Genomic DNA, 18,558 nt, shown 5'->3' on the forward strand with positions numbered 1-18,558 from the left:
TAACGTGTCAATCAATTCCGAATTCACTTCCGGGGCACCCTCACGAACCACGTGAAGGCGTCTTCTGCTTTGTCTGTTTTCTGCGTTCGCCTCCCCTTTTCCCTTTTTCTCGCTTTGGAGCTTCACTGCTCCGTTCCAGTCCAAACAGCCAAAGTATGGAGATAAAGAAAACATTCTTCTGGCCTCTTTTTCACCTGTGAAACAGCAGCCGCTTGGTGGCAGCATGGTTTCATGAATGTGTGCAGGGTCGCTCTTCCCCCGCCCTTTGTGTTTAGAAAAAAAGGTACCTCAGTCAAGAACTACTTCCTTATGGAAACGCAGTATTTTCTGGCATTTTTGTGGCGCCCCCAGGTTTTTCTAATTCTGAGCCAATCTGATGAGTAGAAGAGTGTTTGGAAAAAAATGTTTTTAACTTGTTTCTTTGATTAATAAACTTAATGTATACTATCTGGGATATGCATTTTTATTTTTAAAAGGCAGAGCTATTTTTATTCTAAAAATGTTCGCGGAGCAGCTGCCAGCCCGGCAGAGACGGCTGTGGGTCCTTCCAAGATCCCCGGGCGGTTTACGAACGGTGGCCCATCCCGGGCGGGCGGGCGCCCGGCCTTGCAGCAAGTGGGCAGGGCCAGCCCGCGGCGGGTCCGGGAGAGCCAAGCGGGCGAGTGTAAACCGGCGGAGGGTAAAAGACACATAGACACAGAAAATAGGCATAAAGAAGACATTTATTAAGGGAGAAAGAGAGAAAAGGGAGACAGGGATAGACACGAGAGAGGAACAGTAAGTGAGGAGCCAAGATGGCTACGGAAGGTCAGAGGTAGCGGGAGTGGGCGTGGCTTGTCTCTTAAAGAGATAGGAAAACATAACAGCTATAGCTTTCCATAGAACACATTTTCTTTATAGAGCTGATTATTAATAAGTAAATATAAGCATAGTTTGTGCTGCTGTAAAAAAAGTTCAGGCTGGGTAGTTTATAACCGTTAGAAATTAATGTTTCTCATTTTAGAGGTTGGGAAGGAAAAGACAAAGGAACGAACTAGTTATGCTCTCTCAGGGCTTTCAAGATGGAGCATTGTCCATGGTACTCAGAGGAACTGTGACTAACGGGATGGAAGCAGTGTCCAGGAATTTACTAGCCATGACATGTCTCTTAATACAATCACCTAATCTTATTTATAGAGTTCGCCACCAAAAACCTTCCAAACCCACACCTCCAAGTATAGTTGCATTAGTGATTGAGTTCTGTGACCAAAATATGAATACCTAACTGCCATATATTGAGCGGGCCTACTAAGTTAGCTAATTTCATGAGAAGTTACTACAAGATGGGTAGTTTCTGTTCTCATTTTAGAGGTGTATGTGTGAGTATATAATATACATAATTATACATCTAATTATATAGACATATATGAGACTTTAAAATAGCATAATTAGGAATCTAATTCAAAGATTTAGTTTATCATGCGTTGGAATTATGAGTATTTGATGTTGATTTCTGAGTTTTCCTTCCTGAAAAGCAAATATGTTCACTGGGTACTAAAAACCAGTGGCTGGAGTTTCTGACTGGCCTGTTGGAATTAATTTTGTACCTCATGTTGGATTATTAAAAGGCATCTGTAGAGAGACAGAAAGCAGCAAGAATTAGAGGTCTGGTCTGACTTTAGGCACTCCCAAGTTTATTCACAGTGAGCGAGCATTCTGTCACCCTCATGAGCAATGACCAAAATGCCTACAGGGATTGTGGGCCCCTTAGAAAGCCAGCAATGTAGTCCATATGGGAAGCTCAGAAGTGTATTATTTGATCAGGAACTTATCACCTCACACATTGGGAAAGCTAGCTGTGCTTGATGGCAGGGAGGCTTCAGGAAGGAGGCAGGATTCTGGATAACAGCACAATGTTGAGAGATATTGGGGAGACAACACATCAAATAGCCATGTTAGTTTTCTGTAAACTTAACAAAAGCTACAGTCATCTGGGAAAGAGATTTTCAACTAAGAATATGGCTCTCTAAAGTTTGGCTTAGAGACAAATCTGTAGGGCATTTTCTTGATTGATTGATTGATTGATTGATTGATTGATTGATTGATTGATTGATTGATGTGGGAGGACCCAACTCACGGGGGCAGTACCATCTCTGGGCATGTGATCCTTGGTGGCATAGGAAAGCAGACTGAGCCAACCTTAGGGAACAAACCAGTAAGCTTAACTTGCTTTTGCTTCAGTTCCCACCTCTAGGTTCTTTCCTTGAGTTCATGTCTTAACTTCCTTCAGAAATAGACTGTGATGAAGAAAACATAAGAGGAATAAACCCTTTCCTTTCCCAGTTGCTTTTGGTCATGGTTTCTTAGCACATCAATAGAAACCCTAAGACAGCCAATAAATAAATTCAGAGGATTTGAAACAAATTTACCTGAATGCCTATAAATTGAACTCTGAAACCAGCAATCATATAATACTCATTATTTTCCAGCCATGGAATATGTATGATGATTACATCATAGTACATGATACACAATCAAAAAGTGGGACTGAGATGGCTCAGTGGTTAAGAGTGATCGCTGTTCTTGCAGAAGACCTGAATTTGTGTTTCCAGCATTCACATCTCGCAGCTGACAACTTTCTATAACTAACTCCAGAGTAGTTGATGCTTCTGGCCTCCATGGGCAACCATGTGTATATAAAAACACACACAAGTCCGTACACATTTGTAGCAAGACTGCCAGCCCCCAAATCATGACACAGAGATTTATTACTAATTATGAATGCTCAGCCTCAGCTTAGACTTGTTTCTAGCTAGCTTTTTTTTTTTAACTTAAATCAACCCATTTCCGTTAATCTATGTGCTACCCTGAGGGTCATTTACCTCACCTACATACTGTCCACCCTGCTTTCCTGCTTCCTCTGAGTCTGACTGCCTGGCTCCCCTTTTTTCTCTGCCCACTAGCCCCGCCCATTCCTCCTCTGCCTAGCTATTGACCATCCATTTTTATTAGAATAATCAGGTGCCTTAAGCAGGCAAGGTAAAACAGCAACATATAATTTTTACATAATTAAACAAATGCAGCAAAAAAAATGCAATCCATCTTTACAGAGCTAAACAATTATTCTGCAACGCAATCAAATACAACACATCTTTACACAGTTAAACAAACATTCTATTCTACAACACACATTGCTAAAAAAATCTTTATAAATAGTTTTCAAATGGGAAGTTCAGCTCATATAGAAAGGCTTGAAACCCTATCTGGTATAAATTAGTGATAACAAGGTCAGTAGTTATTTAGCAGGAATCAAGGCTTATACCTACCATGGAGACATGATTTGGGGCATAGTTATTATGGAGTTCTTAACTGTTGGACTATGAACAGCAAAGTAGACATGACTACCCTTGAAATTTGTTCTCATAACCAGAGAGAAGGAAAAAACCAAAGCTGTGGTCAGAAATGGTGTGATAGAGCATTCCACCATAGTATCAATGGCTCGAGAATATTATCATATTTGCTTTCCTATTTACAAGGTCTCAAAATCTCACACAGTGCCATATTTTCATCTCTAGCTAAATCCAAGATCCATCTCTTCTTGGGAACACTTAGGCTGTCAGTGACCTGCTGCACCAGCTACTTCATGTGTCTGTCTATGAGAAAGACCTCACGGTATCTCCTTTAGGTGGCACACTGGGTTTCTTTCTACAGTAAGTTTCCTATGGAGTTTGAAGAAACATATTTAAGAGAAATTTTTTTTCAAGTTACAATGAAAAAATCCATGAAAATTGTTGAAAGATTGTGCTTTCACAAGAAAACGAAGTAAACTATTGCATTTATTAACTTTTTAGCCATATATATATATATATAATATAAAAACATATATATATTTCAAGAGATGGTTTAGAGCAGTGTTTCTCAACCTTCCTAATGCTGTAACCTTTTAAGACAGATCCTCATGTTGTGATGACCCCAATCATAAAATTATTTCATTGCTACTTCATAGTTATAATTTCGCTACTATTATGAATCACAATGTAAATATCTGATATACATGATACCTGACATCAACCCCTGTGGGTGGTGAAACTCACAGGTTGAGAACCACTTGTTTAGAGTATAAATATATAGGTTTCTTAAATCAGCTTTTAAAGTTAGTGTGCAAAGTAATGGGTAGCATGATGGCATTTTCATACATGCTTCAGTCTTCCTTATCCGTTTGCCCCATTTTGCTGATCCCCTTCCTCTTCCACATAGCCCCTTTCTGCTTTCCTGTCACAGATGTTGCATCATTCTTTCTCCCCAAGATCTCTTTTTCATGTCTGTGTCCTCTTTTCTGATCTATGACCACATACAGAAAGATTTAAATCTAGATTCTTCAGATGTGAGAAAATGTAGTATTTGTCTTTCTTTGTCTGGCCTATTTCCCATAACATCGTGATTTCCCTTTCTGTTTTCCTCATCACAGGATGAATCTTTCTAGATTTTTGGACTTCTCTGAGTTTTCTGTTTCTTGGTATTTTGTTTCTTTAAGTTTTTGTAAAGTATTTTTGGATTCAGAAAGCATGTCTGGTGTGCAGGAAAGAATGTTACTGTTCTCTTGCTGCCTGTATACTTTCCTATTGTTCTTAGGATTAGAATTTTCATCTATAGCATTTTCTCCAATCTTACCGTTGAGACCCTCCTTTCCAGTTGTGAGTGGACATCAGTACAGTGCTGTTCGTCAGGCACTGAGCATTAATTCAGAACATCTTCCTTGAAGTCCATTGACCCCATGTGAACTCCATTTACTTCTAATCCTTTCTTCTCTCCAATATTTGAATAGCTACTTTGAGTCAGAAAAAAAATAGTCATAAGTGAAGATAATTATTATAATAACTCCATCTGGGCTAGTTTCCTTGCATACCAGTGAGAAGAAAATTCTAGGAAATAGTCTTGTCTCTTGCAGTTTTAAGTTGGAAGAAGTAGCCTTACTCAATATTGTTAAGATCTATGTACTAGTCAATGCAAATATCTGTCTGCAAATAGTTGAACAGTAAACAGTTATGTTATTTTAAAATATTAAAAATAAGTCTAATGTACTATTCACATAACATTCTTTTTTTTTTTTTTTTTGATTTTTCGAGACAGGGTTTCTCTGTGGTTTTGGAGCCTGCCCTGGAACTAGCTCTTGTAGACCAGGCTAGTCTCGAACTCACAGAGATCCGCCTGCCTCTGCCTCCCGAGTGCTGGGATTAAAGGCGTGCGCCACCACCGCCCGGCTCACATAACATTCTTAATTTAAAAATTTAAAGCAACATATCTACTTAAAACATTAAACAAAGCAAATTACCTAAGTTGCTTCCTGAAATAAAAGGCCTGTTGAGTCTCTTGAGTTTACTTGTAATGTAGCCATTTGGCAATCAGCTTCAGTCTACTCTGCCACATTACTCTTGTCTTTTGACTTCTACATTGGCCAACATTCAACATCCACATGTGTTTTGAGGAGCGGCGGGCCGCTTCCCATGTGATCCCACCTGGCTCTCGCACGGCTAGCTTTACACCCGAAATAACAACACACAAATTGTACTCTTTTAAACACCGTCTGGCCCATTAGCTCTATCCTCTTACTGGCTAACTCTCACATCTTGATTAACCCATTTCTATTAATATGTGTAGCACCACGAGGTGGTGGCTTACCAGGAAGATTTTAACCTGCATACATCTCGGAGAGGAGAGCTATGGTGTCTGCGTCTCTGCCCTTCTTCCCAGCATTCTGTTCTGTCTTCTCCGCCTATTTATGTTCTGACTTATCAGGCCAAGCAGTTTCTTTATTAATTAACCAATGAAAGCAACAGATAGATAGAAGACCCACCTACATCACACAAGGACAATCCACCCTACATCCAGATCTCTGGGTAGCACATGAACTCATGTACTCTCATTTTACCTGTTCCTTGCAAACCATCTGCTTCTTAAATTGGTTCTTCTACTCCTGTGAATGGCTAGTCAACACTTACAAAAGCAGGGAGGTTTTTCTTTCTTTCTTTTTTAAGATATATATTTTTTTATTACATATATAGTATTCTGTCTGCATGTGTGCTGCAGGCCAGAAGAGGGCACCAGATCTCATTAAGGATGGATGTGATTGTTGGAAATTGAACTCAGGACCTCTGGAATAGCAGTCAAGTGCTCTTAACCTCTGAGCCATCTCTCCAGCCCATCTTTCTTTTCTTTTCTTTTTTTTTTTTTTTAAGACAGGGTTTCTCTGTAGCTTTGGAGCCTGTCCTGGAACTAGCTCATATAGACCAGGCTGGCCTCAAACTCACAAAGATCCCCCTGCCTCTGCCTCCCAAAGGCTGAGATTAAAGGTGTGCACCACCACCGCCCGGCAAAAAAGCAGTTTCTTAAGGTCAGACTTAGTACATCTTCCTCTCAGCTGTACCCTGGTACTTTGTACAAGAGAACAAGTGCCACCTGGAGGCAACACCTCTACTGCTGTCTGTGTGGAGATACACCTACTGCCCCCACCAATAGTCTTTTGCGTAAAACCAATTTCTAAGAAAATAGTATAGGCTCTCCAAACTGAAAACAATAATTTTTAAAGTTCCAGAGATTCTGCAAATAAACAAAAAACTTAAAAATATGATCCATTAATCACATGAGTAAACATACTGTTCATGAATATACCTGAAGGCAGGATTTCAAGGTGGTATTTACATACTCATGTTCACAGTAGTCAGAAGGTGAAGGTAACTCAAGTGCTTCTCCATGGATAAAGAAGACATGCTACTTACATACAGTGGAATATCACTCAGCTTTAAAATCAAAAGAAATCCTGTTAGTCTTTAGGTCACGTGAAAAAAAGCCAGTCACAAAACAGAAAAACTGCATGAGCTCACCTATATGGAACACCTAAACAGTCAAATTCAGAGAAACTAAACGGTGATTTCATGAACTTGGAAGAAGGGAAGTAGGAATGTATTGTTTAGTAAGCTTGGAATTTTTAGTTTTGCAACATAAGTAATTGCTGGAGATCTGCTATAGAAAAACACGGCTATATGTACCACTTGAATTATTTCCTTATAAATGGTAAAAAACAATACAATTTTAAGTTATTTGTCCTTTACCACAACTCAGAGTTCCTAGACCTGATAGCTCTTCCTATTTGCAGTTTTTCAGAACTTTCTATTGGTACTGTTGTCTCTGTCTCTCCTGCCCACTTTAGCCCGCTCCTATCTGATTTCAATTACCTCCCCACAGTTCTAGTCTCAGTATACTCAGGGTATTGGCCTTTGTTCACCACTTATTTCTGGAAGTTTTCTGATCCCTTGACTTCTGTGAGACTCTGCCTTATACTTTGCTCATGTCTCAGTGACAAGTCTTCTTCTGTTTAGTCTTTGTTTTCCTACTTATGTCCTTGTCCTGTCTCTATTTTGTGCCTTTTACAATCTTAACATTTTCCTTGTGAAAGCACAATTAAACAATGCCTGCTAGCTATCAGATTTTTATCTCTGCTCAGGACTCTCTCTGCCTTGTGGACTCTATATGAGTCCAATAAGCTATTTCAATTCAGTTCATCAAATGACACTCATCCTTCCTCCTGTGTCTTCCATAAGTAATATACCCCTCCACATTTTGGTCTAAAGCCTGGGGTTCATACAAGAATCCTGATTCTCTTTTATTCTCCATATCAAATTGGTACAGAAGGTGTTATTCATTCACAAACTTTATCTCAACTGCCAGTGCTTTCTTTCCATCACTGACCACTTTCAAGCTGGTCTGCTTTTAATTTTGTCTTTAAGTTAACTTTCCACATCATTTTATTGTTTTGGGAGTCTCTTGAACTCCCCCAATCAACAACTTGAAGGAAGACCTGACACTGGAGTTTTTGTTAGGTAGTCTATAGCTTTGGGGGAGCATTATTGCCATACATGATGTAACTTCATTTACATTTTCATTTAAATTACATCTACACACATACACTTGATGTTTATGTATGGCTTTTTTTTTTTCATCTGTAATGTCCTTTATCCCTCTTTCCTCCCTCTCCTTCTGGACTGCCCTCCTTCCCGCCAGATAAAGTACCCTTATTTTTCCAATTTTCCAATTCATCCTACTCTCCTGCTTTCTATAGCTCCTTCTACCCCTGGTTTCTGTGGGAACTTCAAGTTATACACTCACATCTTAAGATGCAGAAGTAGCACCCACGAATCAGAGACTATGCAGCATTTGTCTTTCTGGGTCTGGATTACTCCCACTCCGTATAATATTTTCTAGTTTTCATTCATTTACTTGCAAATTGATTTCATTTTTTCTTTACAGCTGACATAGAATTCCATTGTGTATATGTACCACATTTTCATTATCTTTCATCAGTTGAAGGACATTTAGGTTGTCTCTATTTCTTAGTTATTATGATGAAGCTGAGCAAATAACTGTAAAACAGGCCATTGAGTCCTTTAGACATATACCAGGGAGTGAATATAATGTGTTAAGATTTCAGTACTACAGTAATAATAATAAAAACAGCACAGTAATGGCAATAATAATAGTAGCATAGGAATGGAACAAAAGCAGATTAGTAAATCAGTAGAAGAAAACAGAAGTCCCAAACATGAGTGCATGTAATTTTACAGCCATCTGACATTTGACAGAGACGCCAAAAATACACACTGGAGAAGAAACAGCTTCTTCAACAAGTGGTGGTTTGAGAACTGGATGTCTACGTGTAGAAGATGGAAGTTAGACCCACATGCATTATCCTGAACTCAAATCAACATGAAATGGATCAAAGAACTCAATGTGAAATATTAAGTGCTGTAACGGCTAGAAGAAAACATAGGTGGTACCCTACAAGATAAAGGTGTAGGAAGAGACATTCTGACCAGGTCTTCATGCAGTTAGGAATTAAGACAATTAACAAATAAGACCTCATAAAGCTAAAATACTTCTTAAAGTATATATATATATATATATATATATATATATATATATATGTCAAAGAACAATAAACTAGTGAATAGGATAGGAAACCCACAAAGTGGGAGGAATCTTTGGCAGTTAGTCATTTGATAGAGTATACAGAATATATGAAGGAGAAAAAAAGAATCAAGAAATCCAATGACCCGGTTAAAAAAAAAGCGCTGGTCGGGGGCAGCTGTAGCTCTCAATTGAGAAGTCTCAAAAGAAGAGATGAAAAATGGCTAAGAATTATCTTTAAACATGTTCATCATCTTTAGCAATTACAGAAATGCCAATTAAAACAACTTTGAGATTCCATATTACTACAATTAGAATAGCTAAGATCAAGAAAACAACTGATAATAAATGCTGGTGAGGATGTGGGAATGGGAACTCTTTGTTCACTGTTGATAGGACTGGTTCAGCCACTATGGAAGTGAGAGAGGCAAAGTCTCAAAAACAAGCAAAACCGAAGACAAAAACCAACAATCAAAAACCCGATTTAAAAAAAAATCTCATCTCTTTAAAATTCGCCACACAAAGATCCGGTCTGCACTCTTCTCCAGCTAGATTCTTTGCAAGACCTTATGCTTTTTCAGTAATACCTTTGCCCATGCCATTCCCTCTGCTTCAAGTCTTTCCGACCTGCTTGGCTAAGCGCCAATCATTACTCAGCTCAGGTACGCTCCTGCAGTATAGGATAATGCTTACCTCGTGGTTACCTCGCTCTAGTTCGTTCTTCCAAAGTAGGTAACAAAGTCTTTTCCTTCATCCCAAATTCCACAGTCCAGCCTCTAATACCATATCGGGTTTGTAAGTGGCTTACTGTCCCCCGACTTGCGTGCGCGCTTGCGCGTGCGCGCACGCTGGAATGCGGTATGAATTGGACTTTCTGCTGAGAACATAGCACACACAAGACTTAAAAACAGCATCACAATTTATTTAACTAATGTCTTTCATACAACATATATTCCCCCCATTGACTTATCGAATTCCTCTATCACCTCGGATAGCGGAATAGCGTTGCTAAGCAACAACACGCCACTTTGGCGCCTACGTGGCCCGGATGAAGTTTCCTTTGGTAACGGAGGACGCACGCAGACGCAGACGGAAAAACTGTCTCCGTTTCCGCCCTACTATTCTCAATCAACTGTTAAAGCAGCGCGCATAGGAAACCACTTCCGGAAAGGTGAAGCTGCGGTTACCCGGCTGTAACATGGATGCTGCAAGCGAAAGCGAAGAGCCGGTAAGATGCTGTTCTCGGGCTCGGTAAATAATACCCAAGTAGAGATTGAATGGTGAGCGACCTAGGGAGCCTGGGTTCGCTCACCTATTCCTGCTTTTTCTTTTCTTTCTTAGGTTTGTGGGGAAGTGGTGTCCGTGGCCCACGCTCTTTCCCTCCCAGCCGAGTCGTACGGCAATGACGTGAGTATGACTCACCCACTCTTCCCGCCCTCCCAGCTATCTTAGAATGTCTGAAAGCCGCCGCACTGAATTATAAGTCCCTTTCCTGATGTCTTCTTCAGATCTCCCCACGTCAACCCTAACTTTTCTCTGATTTAGAAACACCTAGGGGATGTCTAAACGCCCCACATGTCTAGATTATAATAACCCACACCAGGTCCTATCAGAATGTCTGGGGGAAAAGGAGTAAATACTTGGTAGGTTTTTTGTGGGTTTTTTAATTTTTTTAAATTTTTATTTTATTTTATTTACATTATTATTATTATTATTATTTGGTTTTTCGAGACAGGGTTTTGCTGTAGTTTTAGAGCCTGTCCTGGAACTAGCTCTTGTAGACCAGGCTGGCCTCGAACTCACAACTTGGTAGTTTTTAAAGGGCCTTAAATGATCCCATTGTGTAGCAAAATTGCACTGACTTGTGGTGTGCTTCCTTTGGACCCTTATACATGCTGTGTGTTGAGAGACAAGAAGAAAACAACGGCCGGAATAGTAATACCACCCAAATCAGAATGTAATATGTACTAGATGGGTGGCTCAGGCAAGGGTGGAGGCAGGAGATTTCATCAGGGAAATGTAACTTGAACTGGACCTGGACCCTCAAGCGTAAGTGGACAAAAGATACGGATTTGGAAGTGGGAAAATTGTTTTGCCCAAGTTAGAGAGGTGCGTATGCAGATGGATTTTCCTGACCTCATGAAGGAGACAACAGGTGGGTTGGAGAAGGAGAGTCCAATGCAACAGCTAGTGGGTACTTGGTCGGACTTATTTATAATCTGGCTGCATCATTTGTTCTGGGGTTTTACAGAGTGGAAAATGGCTACCTGATAAACACAAATGATGAGTAAAACATGCTGCAGTCATTAAAGTGAAACATAGTTTCATGTGTATTTTTGTCCTCTAAACAACTCTGAGACACATAGGTGGGTATATTAATGTAACTTTAAGAATTATTTAAGTCAGTCCTGATTTTCCACACTTTCTCTGGCTGCTGGGAAAAAAATGTCCAGTAGTCATTGCTTTTGTTATTCTGTATTGGTCATCCTAAGAGCAAAAGGTTTATATTGCCAAATCTTTTAGTTCAGCTTCTATCCCTTGACAGCAACATCATTTTCTGTAGACCTCTTGAGATTTAGCAAAGCGTCTTTAACTTATTATCCTTTATAGAACTGAGAGAGTTTTTGGTTTTGGTTTTGGTTTTGGTTTTGGTTTTTAGTTTTTTCGAGACAGGGTTTCTCTGTGGCTTTGGAGCCTGTCCTGGAACTAGCTCTTGTAGACCAGGCTAGCCTCATACTCACAGAGATCCGCCTCTGCCTCCCGAGTGCTGGGATTAAAGGCATGCACTGAACTGCCCAGCTAGAACTGAGAGATTTCTGAGCTGATGTTCTCCCTCTTTTGCAGCCTGATATTGAGATGGCGTGGGCCATTCGAGCAATGCAGCATGCCGAAGTCTATTACAAAGTGAGTCGTCTTCATCATTAAGCAGAAGTCAGCGTGTAATTTTACTGTATGATGGATGCTATGCTAATCATAGTTCTCAGCAAGTTATGCTGTTAAGTTTTGAAGATTGTTTTAACTGACAAAGAAATCTTACCTCCGGGGAATAAGAGTAGAAGTGAATTTGATAATGAAAAGTTATGTTTGTCTACCCCTGTTGTTTGCTACCTGGAGGAAAGATGACTGGACCATACATAGCAAGCACTTAAATGTTTGTTGAATGAATGAACAATCCACAGAACGAGGGCCAGGCAATACTAGGACTAAAGGGTTCATTCAGTTGCCAAGTTGGTAAAAGGAAGAGAAAGAGGAGAGAGATTGTTATTATGGCTCTTAAAACCATTTTAATGACTTCATGCAAGACCTGGGCTGTTAATATTGCCTAAGGTAATCTTCTGTCCTGAGAAACATACGGTTTGCTGATGGTGTGGCACTGGAGGGCTTGAAGTGTAATTAGTGACTAGCATCTTTGTGTTTGTTTTACTGTCTGGCAGCTGATTTCATCAGTTGACCCACAGTTCCTGAAACTCACCAAAGTAGATGACCAAATCTACTCTGAGTTCCGTGAAAATTTTGAGAAGCTCAGAGTAGATGTATTGGACCCAGAAGAACTCAAATCAGAATCAGCTAAAGAGGCAAGTATCTTCTTAAGTGTTATCTAACATCTGGCCGGTGATATTGATTGTATGTTTTTATGTAAGTGCAAAATTTGTTCAAGGGACTTAAAATAAGGAGCCTGAATTTTATAATAATGAAGTCAATTATGGAATGAATTATTTTCTGTCTTATGCACTTTTTGTGTTTATGGGAACTATTTTTTTTCTTTCCTTGGGCACTTCAAATACCCCATTTACCTATTCCTTTCAGTGAGGAGGAAGGATGAGTTTATTTTAGCAGGACATTTAGCTGGCAAAATTATTAGATGATGGAATAGTTAATAGGGTACAGGGAAGATAGGGAGATATTGTGATTCTCTGGATTTCTGTTCCATTAATCTTAGGTCCTGGAAAGCATACAAGTTTTGTTTCTTGCTTATGTGATCATCTCTTACTGACACAGAATATGATATTATAATAGGAAAAGCATTTTCCTTAAAATGGGCTCTTGACTAATGAAGAATTTAAACTTAGCAGGCTGTCACTGATCTTTGAGAACTTGCCCCTAACTCAGTGGACATGTATAACCTAAAAGTATATCCCTGTCCTCTTTGTCTCATTGGTACTTTGGTGAGGATGAATAACCAGTTTGACTTGAGCTAGTTAATAAACAACTCAAAGCAAAACAGAGATCCATTTTAGAAATCACATTTTAATTTTGTAGTAAAAAGTTTGAGGTGGTTGGTTTTGTTGTTTGTTTTTCCTGATCAAAATGTTGTGTAGGGGGACGCCAGCCTGAAAATATAATGTTGCACCAAAATGTACAATTTCACCATAAAGCTGAAAGTCACCTCAGTACTAGTCTCTTTCTGCCGGGCTTTTATTCTCACTGGGGAATCAAACTTCTTTCCTGGCTTGAGTACATTAGACTCTTGTTTTCATCAGCTAAGGTGTCATTTTTTTTTTTTTTTTTTTTTTTTTTTGCCTTATAGAAATGGAGGCCATTCTGCTTAAAATTTGAAGGTATTGTGGAAGACTACAACTATGGTACTTTGTTGCGACTCGATTGTTCTCAGGGCTATACTGAAGAGAACACCATCTTTGGTGAGTTCCCCCTCCCCCAATTGTTTCACTTATATATTTGAATGGCTTTCATGTGAGTTAATATTTGTCTGTGGGTTTCTAGCCAGTATACATAATTACCTAAGACCAGGACAATTAATTCTATTTACCTTTCAGCACCCAGGATTCAATTTTTTGCAATTGAAATTGCTCGGAACCGGGAAGGCTATAACAAAGCAGTTTCCGGCAGTGTTCAGGACAAAGAAGGAGAGAAAGGAACTAACAATGAAGAAGAGGAAGATGAGAAAGGAGCTGATAGTGGAGGAGAAAAAGAGGAAGGAGTCAACACAGAAAATTAAAACAAAACAAAACAAAAAACTAACCAGGGAGGAGGAAAAGAAAGCCAAGAAACATGTGACTCAGCTGAACCCACAAGTATCAGGTGCTCCTTGCACAGACCCCTTGTGCACATGGGAGGACTCAGAAGGACATTTTTCTAGCAAATAAGAGAAACTGCTCTGGGCATAATAGCCTAAACACAATTAGCAGAGTCTCTTAGTTAATTGTTGATTCATACCCTATTTCTTGACTGTAACTTGTTGAAGTAAGACATTTTGTAAATATATTCCTTTTGGTTTGTATTATTTATGACTGATTTTGGAAAATATTTACATTTCTTTGCTACTTCAAAAAATCAGTTGTATAATCTCATCACCATATCTCATATAAAACTGTCTATTTTTTAAGTTTTCTCACTGTTCTCAGTAATGGAATTCGCTTAATGTGTTAGCTCCTACTTGGAATCGGTATTAGAAGTTCATATGTAAAAATTGACTCTTAGCCAGGCCTAGTGGCTCATACCTGTAATTCCAACACTTGGGAAACCAAGGAAAGAGAATTGCATGATTTTTAAGCCAGCCTAAGTCATAGAGTGAGACTCTGTCTCAAAAAATAAATTGTTTAAAAAAGAATTGGTGTTTGTCTTTGTGGTGTCTGTAGCTCTCTGATTTCCTTTGCCGCAACTGTCAGGTTAGAGAGTGCAGCCCAGTTTGTTAGAGAAGAGCAAGAGCCTTCACCTCCTTTTAGATTTTTTTCTGTCAGTCTTTTTGTTTGTTTTTCTGAGACAGAGTTTTGCCTTATAGACCATTCTGGCCTAGTACTTCCTATGTAAGTCAAAGCTAGTTTCCTACTCAGAATCCTGCCTTGTTTATCCTCTGATAACTTAGTTGTTATCTGAAATTTAGCTAATAATAGTAAATGCTAGTATAGTATTTATAATCTAATGTAAGTCTGATGAAGTGGCTTCTAGTTTATAACTATGGGCAAGAACATGTATTTGTATTTGACTCATAACAAACATTTGTTGATTTGATTATGGGAGGGAGGTGTTTCCTTCTCAGATGAAGCTGTTTAGAGTGAAGGCTTCAGTTACCTGCACAAGTATATGAAGAAGGTTCCTGGTGCCCCCAGACAACCTGAGCTTGATTGCTGAAAATAAAAGGAAAACGGGATACTTGTGATACATACAGATGCTACTCTGTCAAGTCGAACCACAGCATTCTTGTATGAAGAAGGATTTATTGCCACACCTTTAATCCCAGCACTCAGGAGGCAAAGGTAGGTCCAAATTCGAGGTCAGCCTGGTCTACAGAGTAAGTTCCAGAACACCCAGGGCTACATGGTGAGACCCTGTCTTAAAAAAAAAAAAAAAGAAAGGAAAAAGAGAAAAGAAGGAAGGGTTTGTTGCGCTATAGAAAGGAAAAAAGACCTTTATCCCTTAATAAACACAAAAGAAAAGTAAAAGTTAAATCTAATTGATATATTGTGCTATACAAGGAAATGAAAAAATCATGTAGCTAGCAGTAACACTTGTATACAAAACAAACAGGTTTCTTTCTAAGTTCTCTTAAATTCTTAAGAATATTTTGAACATTTATTAAAATTTTCCTTTTATACAAATGTATAGTTTTTAAAGAATAGGAGAACTTTATGTATTTCTTACTAGCCGGACTACTAAGAAAAATCAATACTGTAAATTTTCTCTAGTTCTAGTTGGTTACAATTGTATGTTCATATATACTGTCTTAGAAGTTGAAGAAGGAAAATTACTGACCATATATAATTGCAGCTGTCACAAAGACTAAGGCAGCATACACAGGGCCTGCTTGAATCGTGTATATGTTATAGTTTCCAGATTCGTGTTTTTATGGGACTCCTGAGTGTGCAAATAAGTGCATCTCTGCTTGTGCCTTCTTTGGGGCTTTTTCCTTCTCTTTGTGTTGCCCAGTTCCAGTGTGTTAGCTTTTTGTTTTATCCTATTATATTTTATTTTTATTATTATCTCTTAGAAGCCTGTTTGTTTTCTAATGAGAGACAGAAAGGGTGTGGATCCACATGGGAGAGAACAGGAGGGGAAACCATAATCAGAATATATTATGAGAGGAAAAAAAACTATTTTCAATAAAACGAAAAAATGTCTCTTTCCAGGTTGTTTACTGGCAGAACAACTAGCTTAATGACTCTGTTCAATTTTTAGGGAATAAGAAACGTGAAAATCAGACTGCCTTGAAGCAAGAGGCCTCCCCTAAGGAACAGGTGATAAAAAATGGAAATTAAGAATTTTAGTGGCATTTCATTTGTTTTTTTTAATAAATAAAGCTTGCTGCCTGAAGATCAGAGAATAAAACAGCCCCACTGGTCAGTCTTACAGACCAGGCAGTGATAATACACACCTTTCATCCCAGTAGCCACACTAATTGCCATAGAAACCAGGCGGTGCATGATTTTAATGCCAGTGGTGCACACCTTTAGTCCCAGCCCTAGAGAGGATTATAAGATGGGTGGAGACAGCTCTCAGTCTTATTCTCATCCTGAGATTCCTGGAGGCAGGATCGCCATTATATAAAAGCCAGTGGCTGGTTGCTTTGCTTTTCTAACCTTCAGGTGGAACCCCAATTTCTGTCTCTGAGTTTTTATTAATCATGCTCTAATAAATATAGAGAAGGCCGATGGACTGTAAGAGTCCAGGAGATTAAAGCAGTCTCCCAGATTAGAGGGGAAAGAGTAGGCAAAATGGTCCTGATGCTTTCGATGAATCTTAAGATTTCAGTATTCTTCCCTTGTCATGAGTGTTCCTATGTAATTCCCTACTGTTTAGTATGGACAAAGCCTATGAAGATGAACAGATTTCATTCCTAAATTGTGGATGGTTTGAAGTTAATCAAAGGAATCTTGGGTAGGTCCTTCCTAATAGGCAAGTCCTTAAAAGAGACAAGCAAAACCAGAAGGTGTAAAAACCAACAGCCATGTTTGAGAGGTCATGGGAAAGCCTGAAGGTGATATTTTTCCCTGGGGATTCCAGTTAGTTCTAAGGAACTTTATTCTGCCTATTAGTAAGGTGGAAGAGAACTAAGATGCTCAGACGAGATTGGCAGTATGATTTGGGCCCCAGAGCAGATGATCTAGTTAAGCTGTTCTTGGACTCCTAGACAATAAATGGATGTTGTCTCATGACCAAAAAAATATGGTAATTGCTTACATAATATTGGAAAACCGTAGGCGTTGATACTAAAAGGGGGGTGCTATACTTCACCAATATCTAAAAGTTGGAAGTTGTGTTTGAAATCAGACAGTGGTAAAAGCTGAAGAATTTTGAAGGACATAATAGAGAAAAATCCTATACTGTCAATGGGAATATGGACTTTTTAGTGGTTTGGGCTTTTTTTTAATTTTTTATATGTATATGTGGTTTTTGTTTGTTTGCTTGTTTTTTTCTTTGAGACGTGATTTTTCTATATCGTCCTGGAACTTTGTAGAACAGGCTGGCCTCAAACTCAAAAGGATTCTCTTGCCTCTGCCTCCTGAGTGCTGGGATTAAAGGTGTGCGCCACCAGACCCAGGCCAGGTGTATGGACTTTAAGGGTGCTGCTAGAAAGAGCTCAGAAGGAAATGGGGGAGGTGTTATTGAAAACTGGAGGTAAAGGGTTTCTTTCCTTTTTTTTTTTCACTTTTTAAATAGTTGCTTATTTATTTATTTATTTTTATTTTTTCCATTTATTTATTTATTAAAGATTTCTGTCTCTTCCCTGCCACTGCCTCCCATTTCCCTCCCCCTCCCCCAATCAAGTTCCCCTCCCTTGTTACTTTTTTTTTTTAAGATTTGTTTATTTATTATGTGTACAGTATTCTGCCTGCACATCAGAAGAGGGCACCATATCTCATTATAGGTGGTTGTGATCAACCGTGTAGTTGCTGGTTGAACTCAGGACCTCTGGAACAGCAGTCATTGCTCCTAAGCTCTGAGCCATCTCTCCAGCCCCAGAGATTCTTAAAAGGTGGTAGCACTGAAATAAGATCCTAGGAAGTTTGAGATTTGAACTATGACTTTGAGCCAGGCTGAACATAGAAATCTATGACTTATTCAAAATAAGGCAATATTCTAGTTATCTCAGTATCTTTTTGAGCTAGAAAAAAGTAACTATTTGTACTTGCAAGAGGACATATGGTAGATTTAAGTCAATGATTGTGTGATACTTTGTCATAGGAAGTACAAAATGACTAAAGGAAACATACTGAACCTACCCTCAAAGTAGAGGCTTTCACTGTACTGGCATTGCTTATTTTGAAACTATAGCTTAAGCATGGGGATGTCGTTTACCAGAGGATTAGAACTCTAAACTTCATTCAAAATGACCTAGAATCATTTAGAACGTACAGGAAGTCCTGTGGTCACTATGGGAAATATGCTAATGGGGTTTGAAATTAGCATGTTTTCATATATGTCACTTAACAGTAACAGCTTTTTTGTTTGTTTATTTTTCAAGACAGGGTTTCTCTATATAATAATCCTGACTGTCCTGGAACTCATTTTGTAGACCAGGCTGGCCTGGAACTCACAGACAGCCGCCTGCCTCTGCCTCCTAAGTGCTGGAATTAAAGGTGTGTCCCGCACCTCCTGCAACATTGGCGGCTTTGTTTGTGTATGTGTATGTGTGTTTGTGCACATTCACATGCATGCTTA

General features: G+C 39.0%; 1 protein-coding gene across 1 annotated transcript; it reads left to right on the forward strand.

Annotated features, from left to right (window-relative positions):
* The first annotated feature begins 10,076 nt into the window (after positions 1-10,076).
* LOC121444282 (protein PBDC1) lies at positions 10,077-14,509 on the forward strand. Its single transcript, XM_041646107.1, has 6 exons — positions 10,077-10,168; positions 10,282-10,347; positions 11,785-11,844; positions 12,375-12,515; positions 13,469-13,580; positions 13,716-14,509. Exons 1-6 carry the CDS (start codon positions 10,139-10,141, stop codon positions 13,895-13,897), a joined length of 591 nt encoding a protein of 196 aa, XP_041502041.1. The 5' UTR covers positions 10,077-10,138; the 3' UTR covers positions 13,898-14,509.
* The last annotated feature ends 4,049 nt before the right edge of the window (positions 14,510-18,558 follow it).

The sequence above is a fragment of the Microtus oregoni genome, unplaced genomic scaffold, assembly GCF_018167655.1.
Source record: "Microtus oregoni isolate MIOR12 unplaced genomic scaffold, Mior012 000119F_ref0000445, whole genome shotgun sequence".
Classification (NCBI taxonomy): Eukaryota; Metazoa; Chordata; class Mammalia; order Rodentia; family Cricetidae; genus Microtus; species Microtus oregoni.